General features: G+C 36.7%; 1 protein-coding gene across 1 annotated transcript in view; it reads left to right on the top strand.

The window, feature by feature from the left end:
• LOC149300926 (uncharacterized) overlaps positions 1-25,034 on the top strand; it is a 164,755-nt gene that overhangs the window by 109,114 nt on the left and 30,607 nt on the right. The window contains exons 72-81 of the mRNA XM_089484481.1: positions 924-1,053; positions 3,103-3,215; positions 4,860-4,999; positions 5,276-5,342; positions 8,229-8,441; positions 8,769-8,890; positions 10,995-11,175; positions 15,668-15,852; positions 16,870-17,044; positions 19,571-19,727. Coding sequence (XP_089340607.1) covers positions 924-1,053; positions 3,103-3,215; positions 4,860-4,999; positions 5,276-5,342; positions 8,229-8,441; positions 8,769-8,890; positions 10,995-11,175; positions 15,668-15,852; positions 16,870-17,044; positions 19,571-19,727 — 1,483 coding nt within the window. The remainder of the gene's footprint in view (positions 1-923; positions 1,054-3,102; positions 3,216-4,859; positions 5,000-5,275; positions 5,343-8,228; positions 8,442-8,768; positions 8,891-10,994; positions 11,176-15,667; positions 15,853-16,869; positions 17,045-19,570; positions 19,728-25,034) is intronic.

Below are 25,034 nucleotides of genomic sequence, written 5' to 3' on the forward strand. Positions count from 1 at the left end.
CGGGTTGTAAAGCTGTGTGCCTACCTCACTACAGCACCCTGTTTGTCTGTAGCCATGTCCCCAAGATGTTTGGACATATGAAACCTTAGGGGCTATTCTATAAGCTAATTATAAAGGTTAATTCTGGAGCAAAAGATTAAAATGTATCTTATCATCATAGAACCCAATCCATGGGTCCTGCTGTTTTTACAATTTTGATGGTTTCTATAGTGATAACAACACTTTAAAGCTTGAACAAGAATTTCTCTTTATAAATAAAGACCTTTGTGTGAGTTGTCCGTTGTGTGAGTCACTAAAGTGTCTTTAGAGAAATGAAATACGTTTTAGTAGGCCAACATATCCTGAGAACAAGTCAAACACCACAATCCCTTCCTACTGCTATAATGTGTGATTACATGTATATGAGTACATATTTAAAGCAATTAATGTTTGTGTTGTATACTTTATTAAAAATACATATGTTTAAAAAAAAACAAAACATTGTGGATAGTAGGAACTTTATGATATAATCATTTATATAACTTTTTTAGTTAAACATTACACTTAGATCGTTTAAAAATGTATAAAAATACTCAGGTGAGGATGAGGCATATTTTTTTTATCAAATTTGGGAAATTATCTAATATTAAAATACAGAAATTCATATTTTTGTCATTAAATGTATGAGGGGAAGAAAGTTGTCTGGTACATGTAAATGGTCTCCAGAATTTTAAATTGTATGACAGATTTTTTTTTTTTTTTAAGGAGCATCTGCTAAGTGTAAGATCTTTGAAATCTTTTGTTGCCAATATCAGTGTGTAGTACAGGACTGTGATTGTAGTCGAGATTATACTTTACCTTTCCAAGCAGAAAAAATGGCAGGCCATATAATCCATGGCTTGATTAAACTAATCCTGCTGTTCACCATACTGTACTCCCCACAGATACCGTACCAGGTCCTGATAGAGTGGAGTCCTGCCGCACTGCTGGAGTTTACGGCTTCAGCCTGTCTTTCAATCAGATTAGGAAGCTGATGGATCAATTAACTCAGGCAGTGTACCAAAGCCTGATTCAGTAAGTAGTTTCATTTACAGATAATGTATACTAATGTTCTCTGGAAATGGAAAAAAAAAAAGAATACTATAAAATATCACTCAACTGAAGGAAAATACAAATTCCATGTATCGTGGAATTCACACATCATATGTTGTGATATAGGGAGAAATACACTCGCAAGATGTAATGAATGTAGGACAAGCCGTTCATTAAATCATTAAAACGCAAGTGTTCTTTTTGGGAGCATGCCTCAAGATTGTAAGCTTGCGAGCAGGGCTCGCTCCACCTAATGTATCGGTTTGTCTTAGTCTGTCAATTCTCTTCTTGTCATACCCCTTGAATATATGTATTGTATTAAGCGCTGCGTAAACTGTTGGCGCTATATAAATAAAAGATAATAATAATAATAAAAATGCAATACATAATGAGATGCAATCAGTGATGCTATGAGCTAAACTTGATTACTCAATGTAAGTTGTTGCAGAAAAAGATGTGGCCATATAAATAAATATTAATTTGACATTTGAATCTTGATAATACCTCTGCAACATTGTTCAGTCAATAGTGGAGACCATAGTGAGTAGTACATTAACACTTCCCAACATTTAAGTGGTAGGTTAAAATAACTTTGTGTGCCAAAAGATGTTAATGTTTTATTTTTTAAGCATTTTCGGTTAACAGGAATATAAATAAGCCTTCATAATTTGATTCAATGAAACAAAACAGCCTTACCTTATAGTCATGATAGTTATCCAATTTCTTAAAATGTATTATGTTGTACATTATACATTTATGGAGTACAGGAGGATATATTATAACTCACTTTTAATATACATTACAAATGTTTTTCACGAGGATATTAAGCATATAAAATCTGCAATATGTTTCCATCTGCAAAACTTAAGTCAGAACCTTCATGAAACGCTACGACAATTTATAATTTAGATCTACCAATAAAACTAATATTTAGCGGTCACAAAATCCCACTGTAATAGATCAGCAATTATTGATCCTTTCCTTAGATGTCCACTGGGTATGTTTTGTTGAGACAGAATAATCTCTGGAATCTCTGGAAATAAATAATATCTAATAGTTTTGTGTGATGTAGATGCTGTAAGTATATTGTCAGACAATGCACTTCATTTTTTATTCAAAATTCATAAAGTCTTATATGTACCGCTTCGTATGAAACATATATCTTCTGTCATTGCCAGAAGATCTATAATAATCACAGCCAGTTCGTATGTTGAATAAGACTCATATTCTAACCATTCAGGGGTTTTTTAATGCGTACAATCACTTTCCATTACCCGTAAAATATGACAGCACACGAAATGGAAAATTACTTATCTGAGTAATTTCAAGCATGAAAATACATAATGCCGCTTCATAAAATTATAATTTATTGAGTGGTTTTCATACTAACAGTGTACCTGAAACTTTCATAAAGGGATTTCTCGTGTTACTAAGAAAAGGTGGTTATTACATTGTTCAGTTCAAGAGGTTTTTGTAGTTATAGAAAACCATGGTTTTGAGCATTGCTTAAGAAAATCTACAATTATGGCTTGAAAACTGAGTTTCCTTTCTCTGCTCGCATGAACTATACTAGGAGACTTACCGAGAAGCTGATAAAGTAATTTCTACATAATGGGGACGTTGTAAGCACTTTTTGTCAATTAACCTTGTGTTAAACAATAAACTGTGGAAAAAAAAAGAGATGAAAGCAGGCATTGCTTTCAAAAAGATGAAAGCAGGGGATAGCGTAGTTATTTAATGATGAACGGTTCTAAAGTAGAATTTTGGGTTATTTTGAAAAAGAATGAATGATTCCTCATGCTTATTAGTTTTGGTTTACACACTACTAACCTAATTATATTGTACAGCCCATATAAGGCTTATTAAAAGGAAAGCTGAAATATAAAACTCCAGCAAAAATTTGTAATATGGGACTGATCGGTAACATGGAAATGATATTAGATCTGTTACGCAAGGTTAAAAAAAAGACTAAGTCAAGCCTAAAGTAAACACAATCAAATTCCTAAATCTTTACTAATTTGAATTCTATAGAAGTTTACTGCCAGAACATAGTACCCAGGCCTGTGCTCTTCTGTTCCTGTGCAAACAGCAGCTGGAAGATGGAAATGCCTTCACGGAAGAGGAGCTTGCATTTTTTGTTCAAGGTATCATGCACATATATAATAACATTTACATATAGTGGCTCCAGGGGCACAGGCTTTCCATTATATTGTTGACTAGTATGTTATGCCTCGGTATGTGTTGTTTTAGTACAGCAACAGTAATTATGTTAAGCCTCATCATGTGTTTAATTGTCTTTTTCTTCACACAGCAAATAAATATGCATATTTCAGGTTATAATATCACAAGTAAGGTAGAAATGACATTACCAGTTGATATGGGCTACCACGATTAATGGAGTTATTGCTGTAGTCATAAAATGTGACAGAATCAATGTCTCTTGTAAGGAGAGTAGCAAAGCACTGATACTATTAAGAAATGTTTTGCTATTAAGGATCTTTTATTCCTATATGGATAGCACAGGAACTCAATGCAACCCTGGCCTGCCATGTGTATTTTTCGATGGAAATCTAATGTAATTGTTTTCATTCTGTGCTTTTCACCTAAGAGAGAGAATACAAGGCATATTTCATTATTTCTCCGTTTCACCTCTGGATGTGTTAAATAAAATCACAAATATCTACTTTGCTTCATACTGTGTTATATGCAGCAGCGTAACTAGAAACCTCAACTTCAACAGCTAGTTTGTGCCTTATTTGCCCCTTGCCCTCCTCCTTCCAACATAAAACATATGTAAACACACAAATTGCACACACTCACTCATACTCAGTAACACACACTCCATCTCACCCAACTTACTCATCCATGCTCACACATACACACAATTACACATCTATGCTCACACATACACACAATTACACATCCATGCTCACACACACACTAACAATTACACACCCATGCTCACACACTAACACATGTGCACATCCATGCTCACACACACACAAGTACACATCCATGCTCTCACACACACTAACACAATTACACATCCATGGTCACACACACAAGTGCACACCCATGCTCTCTCACACACACACACACGTACACATCAATGCTCACACACACAAGTACACATCCATGCTCTCTCTCTCTCACACACACACAAAGTACACATCCATGCTTACATGCACACACCCTTGGAAATAAAGCTATTGAAATACTTTATTGTGTTTTAAAAAAAACTTTACTGTAATGTTTGGTACAAATTAGCAATACAATGGTTGAATAGAATGTGCTTAAATGACACTAGTAAAATACTTTGGTTTGTCAGTTATCTATACTTTATATATATGGTTTCAAGATAAAGGCCTACTTGTCCTGAAAAAAACCTTCAATCCTCAAGTGTAAAAAGAAAAATCACACTGATTGATGATCACTGCAGCCCAAACACTTTCCTATGGTGACATACATAATAAAGCCTACATTAATAACTATTAAATCTAGCATAGTCTCTATCTTTTTGGCTGCCTGTTCAATTTAGGATTTCTATACTCTTGCCTGACACAGCTGTTTGGGTTTTCCAGTCTACATAAGAGAGATGAAGGTCTCCCATAGTGATAATAATATGGAGAAGTTGGTTTCCAGTTACATACTTGTTGAAACAACTTTAGAGTGAACTTTAAAAATGTTTAACAATTATGTATTGTAATGTTGTGTCAGGTAATTGTTTAATATACGTTTAACATTTGGTTTCTTTGCTATATACATTATCCGTCTATCTGATCTTACAGGAAGCTGTACATTTGATAAAACAAAGTGTGAAAAACTTAATTCTAACTTGAATCCACCATCATGGCTGCTTTCAGAAAAATGGGAAAATGTAATGATGTTATCAACAATTTCAGCACCCCTGGGATCATTATATGCACAGGTAAAAACAAAGTGGAATCTTGTGTGTACTCATTTACAGACTTGAAACACAATTTATTGGCAATCACATATGTCAGCCATCATTAGGGCATACACCAAAAAATATCAATAGGTAATGAGGATGTCTGTAGTGCCACTGCCCAGTGGCTCAGTTCAATGAGAAGTCGCTGATCTCCCCTATCAGCCCATTTACATTATGGAGGACTGTGCTAAGTTGGAGGTGACTCAAGTGGACTATTTGTTTTCGTTCTTTTAATTTTATGTTTAATGATTGCAGGTTGCAGAAAATTCTTCAATTTGGGAAAGCTGGTGCAACTCAGACTGTTGGCAAACTGAAAGTGCAGGTAAAACGATTTTCTCATATGAACTCAAAACTTAGTGTAATATATTTTTTAAATAATGTGCTACTTCTGTGCATTACATTACACTATAAAATACATTATGGCAGGTTTGTTTCTATAGTAATAATAATACTCGATTTTAGTCTTTTTTTAAATAATACATTTCTAGTTTTACAATGCAAATTAGCTTTATTTGACTAAACGTCTAACAGACCCATTTGAGGTTACCTTGATCAAACAGAAGCAAAAACAAGTAATGCAAAGTATTGTTATCTTTGTAAACAGCTTGCTTGTTGCACGTTTGTTTTATCCGCTGTATTTGATATTGCATGACAAGAAGTAACAAGTGTACCTGTAAACTAAAATGTATGCAAAAATAGTATTTCCTCCAGCTATAATAGCTCCTCACATATCTTTTATGACTCAGTTTCACATTAACGCACAGGATGTGCCCCACGTCACAGATGACTGTATCTCTCTTCCAGTCCACTTTGCTGCCCTAATGGATTCATTTGTCATGCGTCCCTAGAGCTGTATAAGTGGCATTTGTTAGGATGGAAGTGCAGGAGGGACTGGGTCAAACCTATTTGAAGGTCCTTGTGGCTTTTCAGGTGTGAACGCACATTGGGTTTGCTAATCTTTTGTTAACTCCTCCACTTCTAAAGTTATCAGCAAAGCAAACGCAGATCAACTTCCAATCATGACATTTGTTAGGAAACAAATGTCATGATGTTTTTTGTATTGATTTTGTTCATGAAAAGATACTTCGTGAGGCTATTTCTTAAATAGCAGGATGTTATGTACAATTATGTTTTGGCTGATTCATACTATAAGTTGTGTTTGGTATATCACATATAAGGGGCAGCAGATCTTTAATGGGAATTACGAGTCGCATTGGATAGGAGTTAAGTAGACATTGGCTCCTCAAGAAGACACAATTCACTCAATCAAGTTATTCAGACAGGCTGGGGCCCACAAAATACTGGAGAGCTGTGCCCATCGTGTGTGCCACCAATCGGACAACATTTGATAGCATTTTATACAATCTTATGACACAAAATGTAAGCAATGAGTTTGTGTACAAAGTGGACAATTTACCTCTGATGCCTCCCAGTGCCTGGTAATTCCCTAAACATTATCTTAAACAAGCAGGTAGACCTCTGAGCCCACGGTTTCATGGTTTGTTTCTGTTTATAGAGACCGGTGAAGCCTCGTGTAAGTGACAGTAACATTAGAATTCTTGTTAGAAGAGTATGTCACATTTCCAACCTGTCAGTTTGCCATCCATCTATTACAATTTGCTTCCCATTCATTTTAACATTAATCATGGTGAGGTACATCAACCCAAAGCAACTGCACTGTTCAGTTGTCTTGCACTATGAAGGCTAAATGAATGTAATACTTTGTTTTAGCTCCCGCAGTACATTCTAGTGATTTACTGACATAATAGTTCATGACTCAGCAGTGTTAAAATAGCAAGTGTCTACTTTTGTCATCCTTATTTTGAAAAAAATTGCAGCTGGGAACTGCATAAGTGCATATAAAGATTTTTTTTAAACATTTGCACTAAACATATTTTCATTCATCATATTTTCAATGATTTTAGTAACAGACACACCTATGAATTTACAGGGCTTGATCCCGAGTCCCCTGGTGGATGTATGTGTTATTTAATTAAAAAAATTGCCTTTTTGTGTTTTGCACTAATGTGGGAACATGGTGTCTAGTAATGGGGGCTTTTGTTACTGCTATTTCATAGTTAGGTCTTAAACATTAATGGGTTTTATCAAACATGCACACTACATTAGGTATTGATTGTTGGACATTGTTAGACTCAACAACAATCATGACTAGTGGAATTCACCAGTCATGCTGATTGATATATTAAAGTAATTGCCAATTAGATACCACATAAAGAATGGTTTGCAAAACAATGTATGCAGTTACTGTCTACCAGTTCCTAAAGGATCAGTTGATTTTGATGTTTCTCAAGAATGTCAGTAGTGGTATATTTATGATCTAATATGTAAAGTTGTTTTTTATGCAGCTTTGATTGTGATATAGATGTTCATGATGAAGCATCAATGGATAGTAAAAGATTGGAGGCACTGTAAGGTGAAAAGAACATACTCAGAGTTAAATCAGAGTAATATAGTGTGGGTTGCATTCAATCCCATATAAGCCCTACCTAGCCTAACTAAAAAGTGTTAGCCATAATTGTGGTTACACTGTAGTAGAGCATTGCATACAATGCCAACAATTATCCCAAACAGTGAGGCATCAGTTCCTAAACAGAGTAAACCGCCTCATTCTGTAATAAGTACAGAGAAAAGAATACCCGATGTGGGTTTCGCTAGCAAGACGCCAGCTTTGTCACGGGAAATGAGGCACGGAAAGTTTAAAAAGCCCACATCTGCATCGATTGGTTAAATACGGCAAAGCCTCCTTATTATGCATAGCAACAGTGTACGTTTCTCTTCTTTCCTATTGGTTTGTGCAAAGCACGCCTCTCTATCATTGCACCATTAGGAAAGCAACAGTGTATCACATACACGATACACTATTGCCAGTATTATATACATAATGTCTGAATAAGCAGCAAAGGAGAAGAAGAAGAAATTACTAACACTGTTAAAAACCCATTGAGAACATGTTCATTGTAATTTTTGGATACAATTTGTGTATTTGTATATCTGTGGATATTATTAACCTTTCATTATACACAATTCAATTAAAATATATACTAATTATGGTTGATACCAATTCCCTGCTGCTATAATCCTTGAGAAGGTTATAAATGTAATAACATTAATCACATTTCCTTGTGGCCCTATACCTTTTAGAAATGTGTACTTTTTGAGCTTTGTTTCACCCTTTTTCTCCTTTAAGATTGCACAAGTGTTAAAGAAACAGCTGTAGACACAGTTGTTCAACTTCCTGACTGTGGCAATGCTGGATCTCTGCTCAGTGACTTTCACCAACTGCTTGTTCTACAAGCTCTTCAGCCAGAACACACTCCTGAAGCTTTAGCTCGCTACGTTGCCAAGTCATCAAGCGAGCCTGCTTTTGAGGACCTCTTACCCGATGTAGAGGAAATTTCAAGTAAGTAGGAGTAGGAGTAGATGGGATGTCAACAGGAAATTTCTACATGTTATATATTTTTATCATTTTTATAATAGATATAAAGACAAAAAAGAGCATTAATACATTTTTATTGGACTAACTAAGTTTATAGGATGAGCTTTCTACCTTTCTTATCAAGTCAGAAGCAGATATATAGTGTTTACAGTATCTACCCGATCAGTATATTCTCTTAATAACCAGTGCCATGATGGTGGTTAATACGTATCAGTACATAATTAAATTCTAACATTGTGAGTTGTCCTTTTACCTTTAATATGAATATTTTCTTTAAATCTTTATTTCTAGGACTGGAAGAAAATATGCTTGGTATCCTGGTGTTACTGCCTTCTACAAAGAGCTATAGTTTATCGTATAGTGGTGCCATTATGAGCCATAAACCCCAAATCGCCATTTCCAATGCAGCCAAGGTAATACTTTAAACTAATTGCAAAAGAGCATAGTGCATATCCCTCACCATTTGCAGGGTATCAAGTAATTTTCTATGAAGAATGCTTCTACGGTGCCTGTGTCGCTATGACCAAAATGTAAAATCTGCTTGCTTGCTGTAAGCAGTATATTTTAATGAACACATTTTCACTGTGCTGGAGCACACCACCTTATAGTAAAATCTAGATGAGTAGTGAGTCTTGTGTCTGTATTAATATAAATAGTTCTTTGTAGTATTAGCACTCTATACTGTTGTTTGATGTTACAGTGCCAACCCAGGCGAGCTTCTCGAGAAAAACCAAGGAGAGACAGAAAATAAGTGGTCACAGGGGCAGCAGAAGTGCTGCACGATCACACCAGCCAACCAGCTACAGTATCATGTTATTTTGTACCACTTTTACAAACGTTATTGTTGTGCATAACTTAAAGATTTTATTAATTGAAGTCTAAAACTTGCATAGTCCTGACACTATTCAGTATCAAGGACAGGGTCTATGTAATGCAGACTCTTATAATACACTGATCAGCCATAAAATTATTACCACCTGTCTAATATTGTGTAGGTCCCCCTATTGCTGCCTAAACAGACCTGACCAGTCGAGGCATGGACTCCACTAGACGGTGTGATGTGGTATCTGGCACCAAAACCTTAGCAGGAGATCCTTTAAGTCCTGTACGTTGCAGGGTGGGGTCTCCATAATGTTATGGCTGATCAGTGTTATAAATCTAAAGCCAGTTGTTTTATTAAGTGTATCAGTTTAATATCCTTAGTACATGTTTTAACTGCCTTCTGTATTGACCAAGCTATCAATTAGATTCAGAGGACTCTCTCTCTCCTCTGCGAGCCCTCTAGCTCGGTCTCGGTGCCGGCTTGTAATGCTGAGCGCCGGAAGATGACGTCATTTCCAGCGCTCATCATTACAAGTCGGCACCGAGACCGAGCAGGGAGACTCGCCGCAAGATTGCTGAAAGGTAAGTACAAAGGGGGGGGGGGGGGCGGCACTTTAAACTTCGCCCCAGGGGGCATTATGCCTTGGGCCGGCCCTGAGTGGAATGTGACATCTCATACTTGACACAGAAACATGAGAGGTCTGATCAAAAGCACTGGATATAGAGAACAGTTTACCGCAATACATATTTTATTAATATATGCCTATTTCCTAATACTGCACTAGGCACTTTATTCTATTTTTCTCCTTGTGAGGATCTGATCCTTTGTGAAGGAGAATTGATCCTGCTACACAAGCTGAGATAACTTTGGAGTGTCTACTTTAGGTTTTGTTGGTATTTATTTTTTTAGAGCACATCTCTATTTCGTATATTTTTCTTCTAATTATGAGGCACTAGGGGACTTTGTGTTGCTCATATACAGGTGCACAGTGTTTACAGCTCAGTTTCACCGTATGGGTTATTCATAAAGCAGCAGTTCTGACAAAGTTTGAAAAGTGGTCTTATCACCATAGCAACCAATGGAGTGCTCCTTCTCCGTTGGATACTATTCTACAACTTTGTACCGGAATTGCTGTCTATAAATAGCCCGCTATAAATCCATTACTGTAGACAAAACAAGCAAGTGTGTTTTTTTTTTATTGCATTATGAGCATCACGTTGTTACTCTTGATGTTCAAAAAACGGTGAACTCTCTTTTTTTCATGAATCATTCTAGAAGCAAAGGATTAAATAATAAATGTCTGCCGGGACGCAGAACGATCTATCTATCTATGAAGTCTTGCACTATTTAGTCTCTGCATTAGATTTTATGCCAGTGTCTTCACACAATTCATGCTTGATTGAGATAAAAGCATCATACAGAGCAGCCTGTGTCAATGCCAGCACTTGTCAATTCTTTCTGAAAAGCTTCGCCAAACAAACAGCTCTTATGTAGAGTATTATTTGTCTCAAATAGAGTGCCAGGAGTAAAGCTGAAACACTACTGCAATCTGGGATTTATTGTGTAATACAGTTCAAATACAAAAAGAGGCAGTGTAGTGCAAAAGAGCTTACATGATTAAACTATGTATGTATGTGTTTATGTATATATATGTAGTATAATAAATGCTTATTTAATATTTTCCCTTTTTATAGAAGAAAAACATCCCCCTTTTTATAGTAAGTATGAGAAATGACAATGAGGGGGAGGTGAAATCAACATTAAATGATGCAATGAGTCAAAATGGATGGCTTATGATCGAAAATCTTCATCTGGCGTCAAAGAACGATTTCAAAAACCTTTTTAGGAGCCTAACTTATGCCACGAAAATGCAAGGTAAAACAGTGTGTCAAAATGAAGTACTGAATATGGTGGATATCTAATCTTTGGGCAGATCGGGTTGACAGAATAGTCGTTTTCGGGGTAAAACTACAAAGGCAATAGACTAGGATGATATGTTGGTTCATGGTTTGTTTATGAATGCTAAATCATTACAATAACTATGTAGTGACAGTTCATAGGGCTTAGTTGTAATGTCAGCTGTTGATTCTGTTTTAAAACAAGCATGGCTGTCTGCACATCTGTAAGAAAATTATCTTAGGTTGTGGTACATCAGTTATGATTAGTACGGTGTATATATATATATATTATTACAAATTCTAACTTTCGGTCATCACTTTTGCACTAAGGGATGTATAAATGGGCAGTCATAGAGTTTTGGCATTACATCACCGGCTCCGGAAGAATGACGATACTCCTTATGTTACGAATATGTGGTTGTGCTTATAATAAAAAGGATTTTGGATTTTTTTTTTTGCACATTTTTGTAGAAAAAGGTTTTGCAGAAAATGCAGATGTGATTCACAATTTTTTACCTAACTGTAATATTGTATCTGTTGACAACAAACAAAAACAACTGTGCTCTGTGTATGTCTCCTCTGTACCAATGCTCCAATTTTTGATGAGACATAATGGACTTTGGATGTTAAGACTTATACCTAGAAAATAAATTCAACGAGAAGAAGAAGTGATTGATGTACAATTGTCATGGTGACATTTTCTTTCTTGACTGTGTAGTTTCACAGAAGGAAGACAGACAGTTTTGCGTCTGGCTGATGTATGAGTGCGGTGCATCCATCCCTCAGACTCTCCTAGCACGACTTAAGAAAGTAAGTGACCCCAGAAATACACTCCCTGCTGCAAAGTAATAATGATAAATGTAATGATACTAACAAATGTAATAATGTGTTTATAATTTGGTTGTGTTGGTACATTCATGCTGTGCTGTTTAAAAAACAGAATGTAAAGTTCTGCCACGAAATACAAGAATAGGCATTTCAATCAAAGAAAGGACAAATTGTTGACGAAGTCAACAATAAAATGTACCTCTTAGGAAATAAATGTAGGTTTTTTAAATTCAATTATTTTCTTCTTCTATTGACTTGACCAACATTTGTACTTGGGAGGATGAACCTAGATTAATTGGAGGACAGAAGATGAATTCAGAGAGAATAATCACAAAGCATTTTTTATTCAAAAGGCTTTAATGACTGAGATCACAAACTTAACCAGAAATAGAAGTTTTCTAAGGTTTTTAGTAAACTGTTATGATATGTGTGTTTTTTTGTGTGTTATCACCCCAAGCAGTGAGAGAATACATTGAATACTTCATTCACTATAATGGAAATAAGAGACTTCCATTAAAGTCAATTGAGGGTGTAATGCAATCTCTTGCCACTTATTGTTTTGACACTTATTAGAAAAGGATAACCAAAGTAAAACATATTTGCTTAAGAGTGAGTTGGAGTGACTTGGACTACTCCTAGAACTTTTTGAAGAAGATACTTGCTGGGGTTGGAACAATATGGCGAGGTAGAATAAACTCTATAGTCTTTTATACCAACCTAAAAAAGACCTTTCATATAAAAATGTCTTCCTTTTATTATACTAAAGCACCCGAGCTTAGAAATGTAAGTTGACAGCATGCAATATATTCTAAATATCAAGAGAATACATCAAATGATAGTGCTGTTTTTTTTTTTTGTCAGGCTTGCTAATTACAATTTATACCTACTCAACAAGAAGCATTGATGTTAATCCTTCATTCAACTTGTAACTGGGGACTAATACACACAGTATCATCTGCTAATAACAACAAACAAAAGCATCATACATTGAAACAACATGCTTAAATGGCTTTGCATGTTAGGAATCATTTATACTATCTGATAATCTTTTGGATTTACTTGTAGTTAATTAAACATGAGAACCACCGGCAGTGGGGGGGAAGCTTAATTGTTGTTTATTACATTTTAATGATCTCTGCCATAAAGAGCATTCAGATTTCAATTAAGTGTGGTGTTGCCACAAGGCTGAATGATTAATGAAGGAAAGATGACAATAGTCATCACGCACAGAGGGTTTTTATATCATAAATAATGTAAAGTGCGACTGACCTCAATGACACAATGGGATGCGGGTTTAATAGGTGTCATTTGATTTTTGAAACATCCTGCAAAGTTCTGAGAAATATCCAGAGCAATGTGCAATAAAATGAAGCATCATCGTTTCCCATAATTGAAAATTCCCATGTTATTATGGTGATATCCTCCTTCTCCGTGGTACTGCTTTTGTGTTTACTGAACTACATGTGTGTATGTGTATATAACAAATATATATATATATGTTTGTGTTCCCTGTATTGCAGGTATCCTGGCACATCTTCTTGCTGAATCAGATAAGCAATAATATATGGCAGAGGGAGATCGCTTTTATTGATTCTCTACCACGACTGCTATCTTTAGGTAATTTCATAAGTTTTCATATGAAGAAATGTTGTAATGTTACTTTCTAACAGACTCTTGTTGCTCTCTGAGCTAGAAGCATAAATCTCTAGTAAGTAATTACTTTATCTTGATGTGCTGCGCCTTCCCTGACTTATCTATATTGAAATGTGCAGCAGCAACTAATCTAGCATGTCATGTCAGTGTTGGTACCATATTTTCAATGAATATTGTTGCCTCCTCATGCCAGACTAAGGCCAATACTCTGGACTTCAATGATGGTAAGGTCCAGAGTAAAGAAGGCAAAGAGAAGTAGGTGAGATTGAAAGTTAGGCAGAGTGGGGTGGATGGTAGAGAAATGGTTTAGGAGCAGTGGTATATAGAAGACATATGAAAGTATTTTTGGAGGACAAATATATTTTAAATACAAAGTCATCATTTTTACTGGACTCTTAATTTAGCTGAATCAGTCCAACCTAGCTGGCTTTACCTCTTTTGATTTGATGACCCATTTTGATTGTTTAGCAAACTAGCTTGCTACTGGATGGAAGCCAGGAGGGTTCAGTTCTGAACCCGTCTGCTGGCAGATAAAGCTGAACTTGACAGTAACTTCACATAAGGTATGCAACATCCTGCTGGACAACAAGTGACCTAAGATGCAAGTTAAGCTAGAATTAAAGTTAGTATGAAGTTACACTTTGGCACCATTTAGCTATCATTAAAGTCAAGGGGGCTCAGTTTACAACCTTAAGAGCTACCCTTATGGAAGTTCAATGGCAGCTGACTTCAATGGAACCTCAACTATCAAGGTAGACCTCATGCACCATTGATAAAAGCCAGAAAGCAAAAGAGGAGGAAAATGCAATTTTTTTTCTAAAACCTGTAAAACAACATGCATGCTGGTTTTCACGCTTTTTAATGCACCAATGTTGGTGTAAAATTGACACTGACACTCGCACTGAAATCTACCTTTAACAAAACTAAAGTTCTTTTATGCTAAACCTTATGTACTTGAAACGAATGAGTGGTCAATACAAAAAACTACTGAGTACAAGTACATTGAAGTTTCAATTACCAAATGATCCATCTCTATTCACATAATAGAAAATGTTTTTAAATCTTAACCCATATGGCCTTCACTCGTGACAAAGCACTTACAAAATACACATTAATGCTGATCCATACATTTGGCAAAAACATAATATAAAGTTTGTTATAAGGACAAGGAGCACTGTATTGATAGAATCCTTGAAATACTGACTGTTAAAGAAGCACCTACTTATCACAGAATGTATTTTTGCTACAAAGGTAAGAAAAGTAAAAAACAAGAAGTAATATATATATATGTGTAATAAACCTGTGAGGAAAAATAGAAATCACAACAAAATGTATACTTGGAAACGATAAGAATTGTGACAAAGCACAGCTTCGAAAACATCAGTTAACAAAAAGTGTCACAGTGGTATTTTTCCTGTGGTATCCATTCTTTTTCTTGGGTATAGAAAATGTGCCCTTCTTGTTCAATGCTTTTAATTAAAGATAGCTGTCCGAGATGTTAATTTAGTTAATTTCTTTTTTATTATTTGTGTCTGATCATGCTAATTAATTCTTCCTTGTGTACTGTTTTGTACACTTTTTTATCATTTAATACAAGCAGTTTCCATATGCTGTCTACCCATATGCAGAACTATAAGTTGTCAGTAACATGATGTAGTTATTTTACAATGTCTTATAAGATGGAATGCCAAGCCACAGTAGATTGACTTGTGGAGTAGGTACTGGTCTTTTGATCTATCACAAGTGATTTGAGCCTTGGAGTTTCCTTTGTCCAAATCTGACATGTATGAATGATGGTAACAAGAGGTGGTGGAAATAGCACTATTACTGTGTATAATGCTGTGATGTAGGGATGTTAAAAGGACTGAAGGTCCCCATTTAAAATTAAACTTCAAGATGGGAACATTGTTTGTGTGGCACTTGCTAGTATTCTCCTACTATGATCTGCACATAATTTGGTATCAAATACATTTTATTTTTGTCTTTAGCAATTATGTCGGCGCTGGATCATTTCGAAGAACTGATGACTGAAAACATGACCGAAAGCCCTGCTCTGGGTTTGAAACTCTGTTTTGGAGTATGCATAATACATGGAATTATTCAAACACAGAAGCTGTACCCCAGGACAGGACTTAATAACGTAATGGACATTGGCTCCATACAGCTAAATCAGGTAGACAGAAACTGTTGATGACATGTTTCTCCATTAAACTTTGTTTAGGTTACTTTAAACATAATTGTATTCTCTGCCTCATTCAATTACCTTGTTTTAGCAATATGTGATGACTCTCCTACAAATTACATAATGTTTATATAAAAAACATTGGATGGGACATAGAGTGGGATAGGAAGCAGACCGGTGGCGTATTATGGCTTATGCCAACTATGGCTAGAGTGACAGATCATTTTGGGCATTCAGGCTGGCTGCTGTCCCACTGCTCAATGGGCTCAATGCCAGAATATGATATCTGTGCTCATCCAAACATCATGGTGTGAAAAGAGCTGCTGGTGATGGCTGGCTTATACCTAGGGGCGCATCAAAGATTAATACACTAAAGGGGCAGACATTGAAGAAAACACTATCTTAACACTATGTTAATTAACAATGGAATTCAAGAGTCTGGGGTGTGCATGAAGCTTAATAATAAAAAAGGTGATTCTGAGTCTGTGTGTCTCCTTAGCAGGTTACAGAGTCTCTAGCACTCTAGCACTCCATTGACTGCTCACTAGAAATCATACTCTAATAGCCAAATAGAATACCAGATGTTTCTTATTCCACTTAGGTTTTATGTCACACTATTTTTGCCTGTTACATAATAAAAAACCTAAAAACAGCTAGGAAACAATGACAGATATAATCCTTGTATTATATGTTTTCTATGTTATTTTGGTACTTGCTCAAGCCACAAAGATAGCAACCATTGATTATTGGTCTCCTGAAGTATAAATATTTTGCTGTCTCCCAGAATTTGAACTGAAAGCTGTAACAGTAGTGGGTTACCAACCAACTTGTTAAACACGTGGTATGTATTGGTCAGACGGGGTGACCTTTGTTTATGTCAGGTTATGAGGCATATCAGAACGAGTGCACCGATCTACTAATATTATTTTCTTTCTAAAATCAAAGATGTAAGTAGTAGTGTTTCTGCCAAATTATAACAGTAGATATTTCAATGTTGTATTTCTTTAGGCTCTGACTGTAGTCTTATCTGCCTGTAAAGAAAATAAAATGCCTGATGAAGTGGCTGGAGCAGTGAAAGATGGTGTGACTTCTATATATGCCAATCATACCTGGAGACCAGAAGACACAGATTACGTTGAAGCACTTGTGCAAGAAGTCGTGTCTAGTATTCTTGTCCAAGAGGGTGAGTTTTTCTTTAAAGTGTTGGTGAGCGTTCTAGTTCAAAATTGCATTTCCCTAATTTAATTTATAAGTGCTTAATCTAGTTTGATTTTAATAGACACTGAACTTGATAAAAAGTGAAGTACTCATGTTTCCTTAAGTACAGCTACTGCAGGAGCGCAGAGTGTGCACACCACGCACAATACATATGTCCACTTCATAACAGGGTAGAGGTGTTTCAAAAATAAGAGAAACCTAATTACCAAAACAATACAATAGCTACTAAGTAAGAAGGATGACAATAAGTATAAATTACAGGTTTGAGCTGGTATATGCAGCAGATCCTCCTACTGAATTTAAGTTATAAAGCATTTGCATGTAAAATACTGATTTCTCCAACTTCAGAAACTTTAGAAATATATTCCACAGACTAACAAAAGAACTGAATACATGCCATTCATCTGTCTCAGCAAGAGTTTAATGAAGATGTTATACTTTGAGAGCAACCTCCATGTCACGTCATACCCTGCCTGCATACTAGTGTATGTTACACTTTACCCCATAACATACATATAAAAGGTGTGGAAATGGTATGACTTGACATAGTTCTACCCACACTGAGCATGTATATTGGCTATTTTAAAGCAAATTGGGCATTTTGTCATTATGGGTGGCCAGAAAGCCAGAAGAAGCAGCAGATCAGTCCTGATGGCAAATATGGAATTCTAGAACCCTTTCACATTATGTATCTAGGACAAGAGACTTATACAATATGGATTGCTTCTATTTTAATTACATAGCTTTACCTAATAGGGAGATTTTTTTGTATTCAACAATAAAACCATTCTCCCAATCTGCATGCAAAATAAATTGCTCTATACCTCTCCATGCAAATTTGGTCTGGAAATACAGTTCAATGGTTTCCTCTAGACAATTTGGCATTGAAACATGTAGATATATCAGTCTATTTTTTATTAGGCTTGTGCTTAAAAATAACTTTATATTTTCTTTTTTCATGTCTAAAACAATCACTTTACAGTAATAAAGAAAAACTGTGGCTGTAAGGATATTTTTTTTCATCTCCTCCCGATTAACATTTTATACATCATGGCAAACTGTATGCCATTGTTCTGGTAACATGGATATATTTCAAAATGAATACATTCTTAACAAAATGACAGATTTATTGGTCCTGTATGATTCTGTCAGTCAGCGTTTCTGTGCACTTACTGAGAAATCAATTCTGAAATCAGTTTTCTCAAATGGAAGCTGCCTGGAATTATACATTACTATCCTTTCAGCCTTCAATTTTATCTGGCTTTTAAGGAATAAATAACAAATTACCCTTGCAAAGATTATCATTATTTTTTTTCCCTTACAGCCATAAAATAAAGCACCTACTGTACTTGAAATATGATTTAAACTTGTGTTGCTTCAGCATCTAAATGACGTGGCAATATATAAAGTGTTACTGTGTGGATTTCTGTTTAAATGATCAACCACAATCAAAAAAAAAATCTACCTTCATATCAATGTGTTTTACTATTTGGAGCTGAACTAGACCTGTTTATTTCTCTAAAATAAGTAAATTCAGAGAAGAATAATGTATATCTATATGTAATATATGTTCCTACTTGGATCTGATATGGATTTGAAAAATAAATCTAATCACTTACTCACTCGCTTATGGTATCAAGATATAAAGTGTGTGTTAGTGAATGGTGAATGGAACACTTTCATATTTGATAGGTTTAACCACATTACTTGTATGAATAATATCAACATTATTTAATTTAACGGCCAGTTTTTTATAATTCTTCTTTGAAGTAAGCAAACAAAAAGTTGGCCTCATTTTGTAAATGCAAATCGTCTATCCTTACCTTATATACTGCATATTGAATAGCTAGTGTGTATGTTTTACCCAAATGCACAACCTTACATTTGCCTATGTTACAAGTACAATGCCAACTTATTTTAGTTAAAATTGTTCCTAAGGTATTTCAGTAATGGTATTTTATAGTTTATGGAGGAGACCATATGGGAAATCAGCCAAGAGCAAATACAGCTTCTTTCTTCAAATTTAAATGTCAATATTTCTATGCGGTGCTAGAAGGACGCACATATCCCATCTGTTATGTATTCACGAGGTACTGAGTCCCCTGCCGGTTAAAAAAATGCTGTCACACCCAGTGTTAACCCTATGACAAGTAGTTAACCCTGTTACAGTGACATAACCACATCTGCAATATTCTTAATTTCAATGACAGGAAAAATACACACATGTATGTATTTATAAATGTTGTGATTCAGAGCACATACATGAGCAGCGCTGTCATCTAATATTGTCTAATTTTATCCTTTAAAGTGCCATGTTATATAAAAATTGGAGTCAATTTTGAATGCATAGCAGGGCAGGTATTCTTAAGAACATGTATTAATTTGCATGCAGTAGGATGAACTGAACTGATTTCAACACACATTAAAATATTTAAATAATATACTATTCATTTAAAAACAATGCCCTTTATTTTATTCTGTAATTTTTTAGACCTGATTGTTATTGACAACCTTACAATCCCTATACCCCCTGCGGATGTGAAGCCTTCACAATATTCCAGCTGGCTGGCTGACCGCATGCCATCAAATTGTTCGATGAAAGAACAACTTTTACCAAGGAGTGCGGATAAATCTGTTAAGGAGAAATTGTAAGTACTGTCTTGTGCACTTCTCTGCGTGTTCATTAAGCACTAACCATTCATTCATTTGTGATATGCATGTGTAATTTAGCTTATTGTCTTAAAATGTAATTATTAATTGTCACTCTTTCCTATTGTAATTGGGATCTGCTGCCATGTTATACATACAGGGACCCTGCATTTATATGTGTGTGTATCTATATATATATATATAATATGTATGAAAAATGCATATTTTTCAGCCCAAGAGAAAATGAAAACTGTTAATAAAGTAAATATATTCATACATTTACAATCTACTATCATTATAAGTCCATAGACTTACAAGGCACACCAATGCATGTAGACTATGTGCGGTTGGTGAGACTTTAGAAGACTGCTATTATTATTTTTCCTAAATATTGCTCTTTAAAGCAAAATTGTGGTGCAAATTCATCGGTTTCAATCCAACTGTTTTTGTTGAACCTATGCCGTGCCATCCAGTCAATCAATCAGGCACGCAAAATGTTAACACTGTTAACAAGCTCTCTGTATTTCATAGATCATGTTCTCACCAAGTGTACATGCTATGGATTATAGCAGACAATGACATTTCCAGGTTCACCGTGTAGCTCTTTGGCTTTAATGAGAAGTAACATGTTGATTTCTAATCCAATACATCTTAAGGTGTAAAACAAGTTGAATTTACAGGATTTACTCCAGCCAGGTAGCGGCTGCAATTCCAGTGACACAGATTTCTTGTGCACATTGTATCAGGTCCTGTTTAGTATTTCTCACGAGAAATAAACTCATTTGTACTTATTCAGTCTGAGTGATCCATGGCTGGATAAGCATCACATTGGTTTCAAGACATAGTAATATAAACACCAGACATAGGCAGCATGCTTAATTTAAATTGTGTCGGGAAGACAAACAACAAATGTGTAGCACTTACTAGCATTATAAATAAGAATATGGGACTCTTGAGGGTAATACATTTTTCAAATTTACCTAGACAAAAATCTCTTTTTGTCATTAAAAGGAGATCAAAAGAGACATATTCATTTCAAGTTTCCTAATGTTCATAGGGCCTATCCGTTCAGGTTTTTAAAGAGTTTATTTAGTTTCTTTTGACTGAAAACCTGTATTCAACTCAGTTGGGAGTTTTTTTTCCATTCAATAACAAAACGGCTGTTTCTGGATTTATTAAATAACCACCAGTATCAAAGCTTATTACATGTACTTTGCTCAGCGTGAGCTGTGGCAGGAAGCGATAGGAACAGATATACTGAAAGGAATGATATACTCAAAATATTTGTTCACAACCTGGCACCTCTAAAGTTATGGGGCCTTTCCTGCCAACTCAGGGATGGCTAAGCTTTGACAACTACGTTTCATCTAATGCTCCGCTAGTAAAATGTCAGCCATGTTCCACCACAGCTGATGTCCCAGAGGTATAAAGATATAACATTTTTTTTATTTTCTCAACTCCCTTCCCTCGGCTTCCATCTAATCATACCGAAATCACCGATGGGTACAGTATCTGGGAGAAATACAGTATTAGTGTGAAAATAATAGACTCCCTTTAGTTATATAGAATTGTCCCTCTTTTCACCCCAAACAACAGCAAGGGTATTAAATTGTCTGTTATTTCCATAATTCATAATTATCTCTGTTCTTCAGAATGTAGATGTATATTTAAAGCATGATTCAATCTGATTTGATTGCCACAGCATTGTGTTCAAAATAATTACCATTCATTTGGCTTTTGAGGCTGTTGAATGAATTTTCCACATGAGATGCCTTAATTTGTATGTGTTTTATTGCTGTAAAGTAGGTATTGGCATGCTGCCTGAAACTGTAGCAAAAATCATTGTAATTCGTGTTGCTATGTGATAAAACAATAGAACAGAGTGGCTTAAAATGGAATTATTAAAATTGGATTTGTTGGCTGTCAGATTTTCAATTTCATAGAAATAAATGTAGTGCTCATTCCACTTAAAGGGACACTCCAGTGTCCCAGGCAGCTCTTTAATAATTAAGGTACTTTGTAAGTACTTTAAAATGCATTCTTTAAACCTGGAAAAAATACTCAGTAGAAGTTGTACCCCCCAGAGCTTATTATCATTAGTGAATACTCATAATCAACATATTTGTCTTGGGACAACTCGTTATTAGCAGATCCCAAAAACTCATAAATCATATATATGTGCACTACGATTTGCATAATCTTAGCTAGTCAGCAGATAAAACTGGGCAAGGTCCAGTGGCGGATCTACCGGGGTCGCAGGGGTCGCGACTGCGACCGGGCCCCGGCGGCAGGGGGGCCCAAGCCAAGGGGCCGCCCGAAATCTTTTTTAAGTTTTTTTTTTTTTTTTTTTTAAATAAGGCAGGGGCGTCCAACATGCGGCCCGCGGGCCAAATGCGGCCCGCGAGACCTCGAGGTGCGGCCCGCGTAAGATCGGCAGCCAGGGCAACCGATCTTACACGAGCCGCACCTCAAGCCCTGCTACTTACTTGTGGGAGGGTCTTCTGGACAGCACAGAGGAAGCGGAGTTCACGTGACATCCTACTTCCTCTGTGCTTTAGCTGAGAAGGCAGAGGGAGGCCGCGCCCCCTGCTGAAGTCTGTGAGCGGCATCGAGGGAGCTGCAGTGCAGGTAAGGGGGTGGGGAGGGTGTTTGAATGAGTGTGTGTGATTGAGGGAATGAATCTGTGAATTAATGATTATATGAATAAATGTGTGTGTGTGTGTGTGTGTGTGATAGCATGGATGTGTAAGTGCTGGAACCTAGGCATGATGGGACTGTGATTGCTGTTAGCAATCACACTCCTATCATGCCAAGTCAGCCAGTACATGCTAAAACCTGGCCAGCTGCCCCCCTTGTGTAGTGATGCTGCCAGCAGTATGGGGTCTGCACTTACAGCCACCCTGTACCAGCATGTACTGGCTGACTTGGCATGATAGGAGTGTGATTGCTAACAGCAATCACAGTCCCATAATGCCTAGGTTCCAGCAGCATTTACTGGATGGATGTGTAAGTGCTGGAACCTAGGCATGATGGGACTGTGATTACTGTTAGCAATCACACTCCTATTATGCCAAGTCAGCCAGTACATGCTGAAACCTGGCTAGCTGCCCCCCTTGTGTAGTGATGCTGCCAGCAGTATGGGGTCTGCACATCACTTACAGCCATCCTGTACCAGCGTGTATTGGCTGACTTGGCATGATAGGAGTGTGATTGCTAACAGCAATCACAGTCCCATCATGCTTAGGTTCCAGCATTTACTGGATGGATGTGTAAGTGCTGGAACCTAGGCATGATGGGACTGTGACTACTGTTAGCAATCACACTCCTATCATGCCAAGTCAGCCAGTACATGCTGAAACCTAGCTAGCTGCCCCCCTTGTGTAGTGATGCTGCCAGCAGTATGGGGTCTGCACACACTTACAGCCACCCTGTACCAGCATGTACTGGCTGACTTGGCATGATAGGAGTGTGATTGCTAACAGCAATCACAGCGAGCACAGTCCCATCATGCCTAGGTACCAGCATTTACTGGTTGCCTGGGTATGATAGGAGTGTGATTGCTGTTAGCAATCACACTCCTGTCATGCCAAGTCATATTGCTAATTTTGTCCAATTGTGTGTTACCTACTTTTATTAAACATGTGAGTTTTTATTATTATTTTTAAAGGTGGGGGTCATTTTCGGTTTTGGCTAAGTGAACCCTGAATGTTTTGGTCCAGAATTTTCATTTTAGTTCATCCCTAGAATAAATCTAGGGAATCCTGAATTTGTAGTCGCAAAACTTTCAAGGCCCAGAAATCAGTGAGAGGAAGAGTAAAGGTTTTGTGTCATTTTACTTTATTTTAATCTGCATATTTTATTAAAGGCCATATTTTTTGTCACAGTGAAAAATGAGTGCGGCCCGCGCACGTATACAATTCTGATGAAGTGGCCCACTGCAGAAAAAACTTGGACACCCCTGGAATCTGCCCTTTGTATATGCGCCCCTTTTTCTTTGATTTTTTTACAGATATGATTCAATATGTAAATTGAATTTGTTGAATTAGTTGAAAAAAAATTGTTGGGTAAAAATCATGTTTTTTGGGGGGGGTGAGGGGGTGGGGGGGCCCTAAACAGATTCTCGCACCCGGGCCCTGAGGCGTCTAGTTACGCCCCTGGCAAGGTCACTAATTGATGAGTTCTAAGAGTACTATTAACCTCTGAGGAATCAAGAATCCTCACTAACTAGGCCTATATAGGAATCTGTACAGTAGCTGGGTTCCATCTGGGTTCAGCTGTCCTCTGCATGATGTAATATGGAATTCTGTAGAGACTGCGTCGCTAAGTAATTGCCAAAGGTCTAGTAGGGTTGCTTTTCAATGAACCCAAGTAAATTTCTAAATATATAATTATTGTACTTACTCAGTGGTGTCTAAGCTTCTACAGATTCTACATAAAGAGTCCCCAGAGGGTTTGTCCAGACCTTTATGGGATCTCCGGCTAATTGCTGGCTGATCACTGGTACTGCAATCAGCAGTGCAAGGTTATAGAGCAGGGGTGTCCAAGTTTTTTCTGCAGTGGGCCACTTCATCAGAATTGTATACGTGCGAGGGCCGCACTCATTTTTCACTGTGAGAAAATATGGCCTTTAATAAAATATGCAGATTAAAATAAAGTAAATGACGCAAAACCTTTACTTTTCCTCTCACTGATTTCTGGGCCTAGAAACCGTTGTGACTACAAATTCAGGATAATTAAAAATGAAATAGTTCTATTTATTCTAGGGATGCACCAAAATGAAACTTCTGGACCAAAACATTCACTTAGCCAAAACCGAAAATGACCCCCCACCTTTAAAAATAATAATAAAAACTCACATTTTTAATAAAGGTAGGTAACACACAACAATTGGACAAAAAAAAAATATGACTTGGCATGATAGGAGTGTGATTGCTAACAAGAATCACATTCCTATCATGCCAAGTCAGCCAGTACATGCTGGTACAGGGTGGCTGTAAGTGATGTGCAGACCCCATACTGCTGGCAGCATCAATACACAAGGCGGGCAGCTAGCTAGGTTTCAGCATGTACTGGCTGAGTTGGCATGATAGGAGTGTGATTGCTAAAAGCAATCACAGTCCCATCATGCCTAGGTTCCAGCACTTACACATCCATGCTATCACACACACTCATTCATTCATATACTCATTCATTCAGATTCATTCACTCAATCACGCATACTCATTCAAATACCCACCCCCTTACCTGCACTGCAGCTCCTCGATGCCGCTCACAGACTTCAGCAGGGGGCACGGCCTCCCTCTGCG

The sequence above is a fragment of the Sceloporus occidentalis genome, unplaced genomic scaffold (genome assembly GCF_023333645.1).
Source record: "Sceloporus occidentalis isolate IW3139 unplaced genomic scaffold, rSceOcc1.0.p SCAF_22, whole genome shotgun sequence".
Classification (NCBI taxonomy): domain Eukaryota; kingdom Metazoa; phylum Chordata; class Lepidosauria; order Squamata; family Phrynosomatidae; genus Sceloporus; species Sceloporus occidentalis.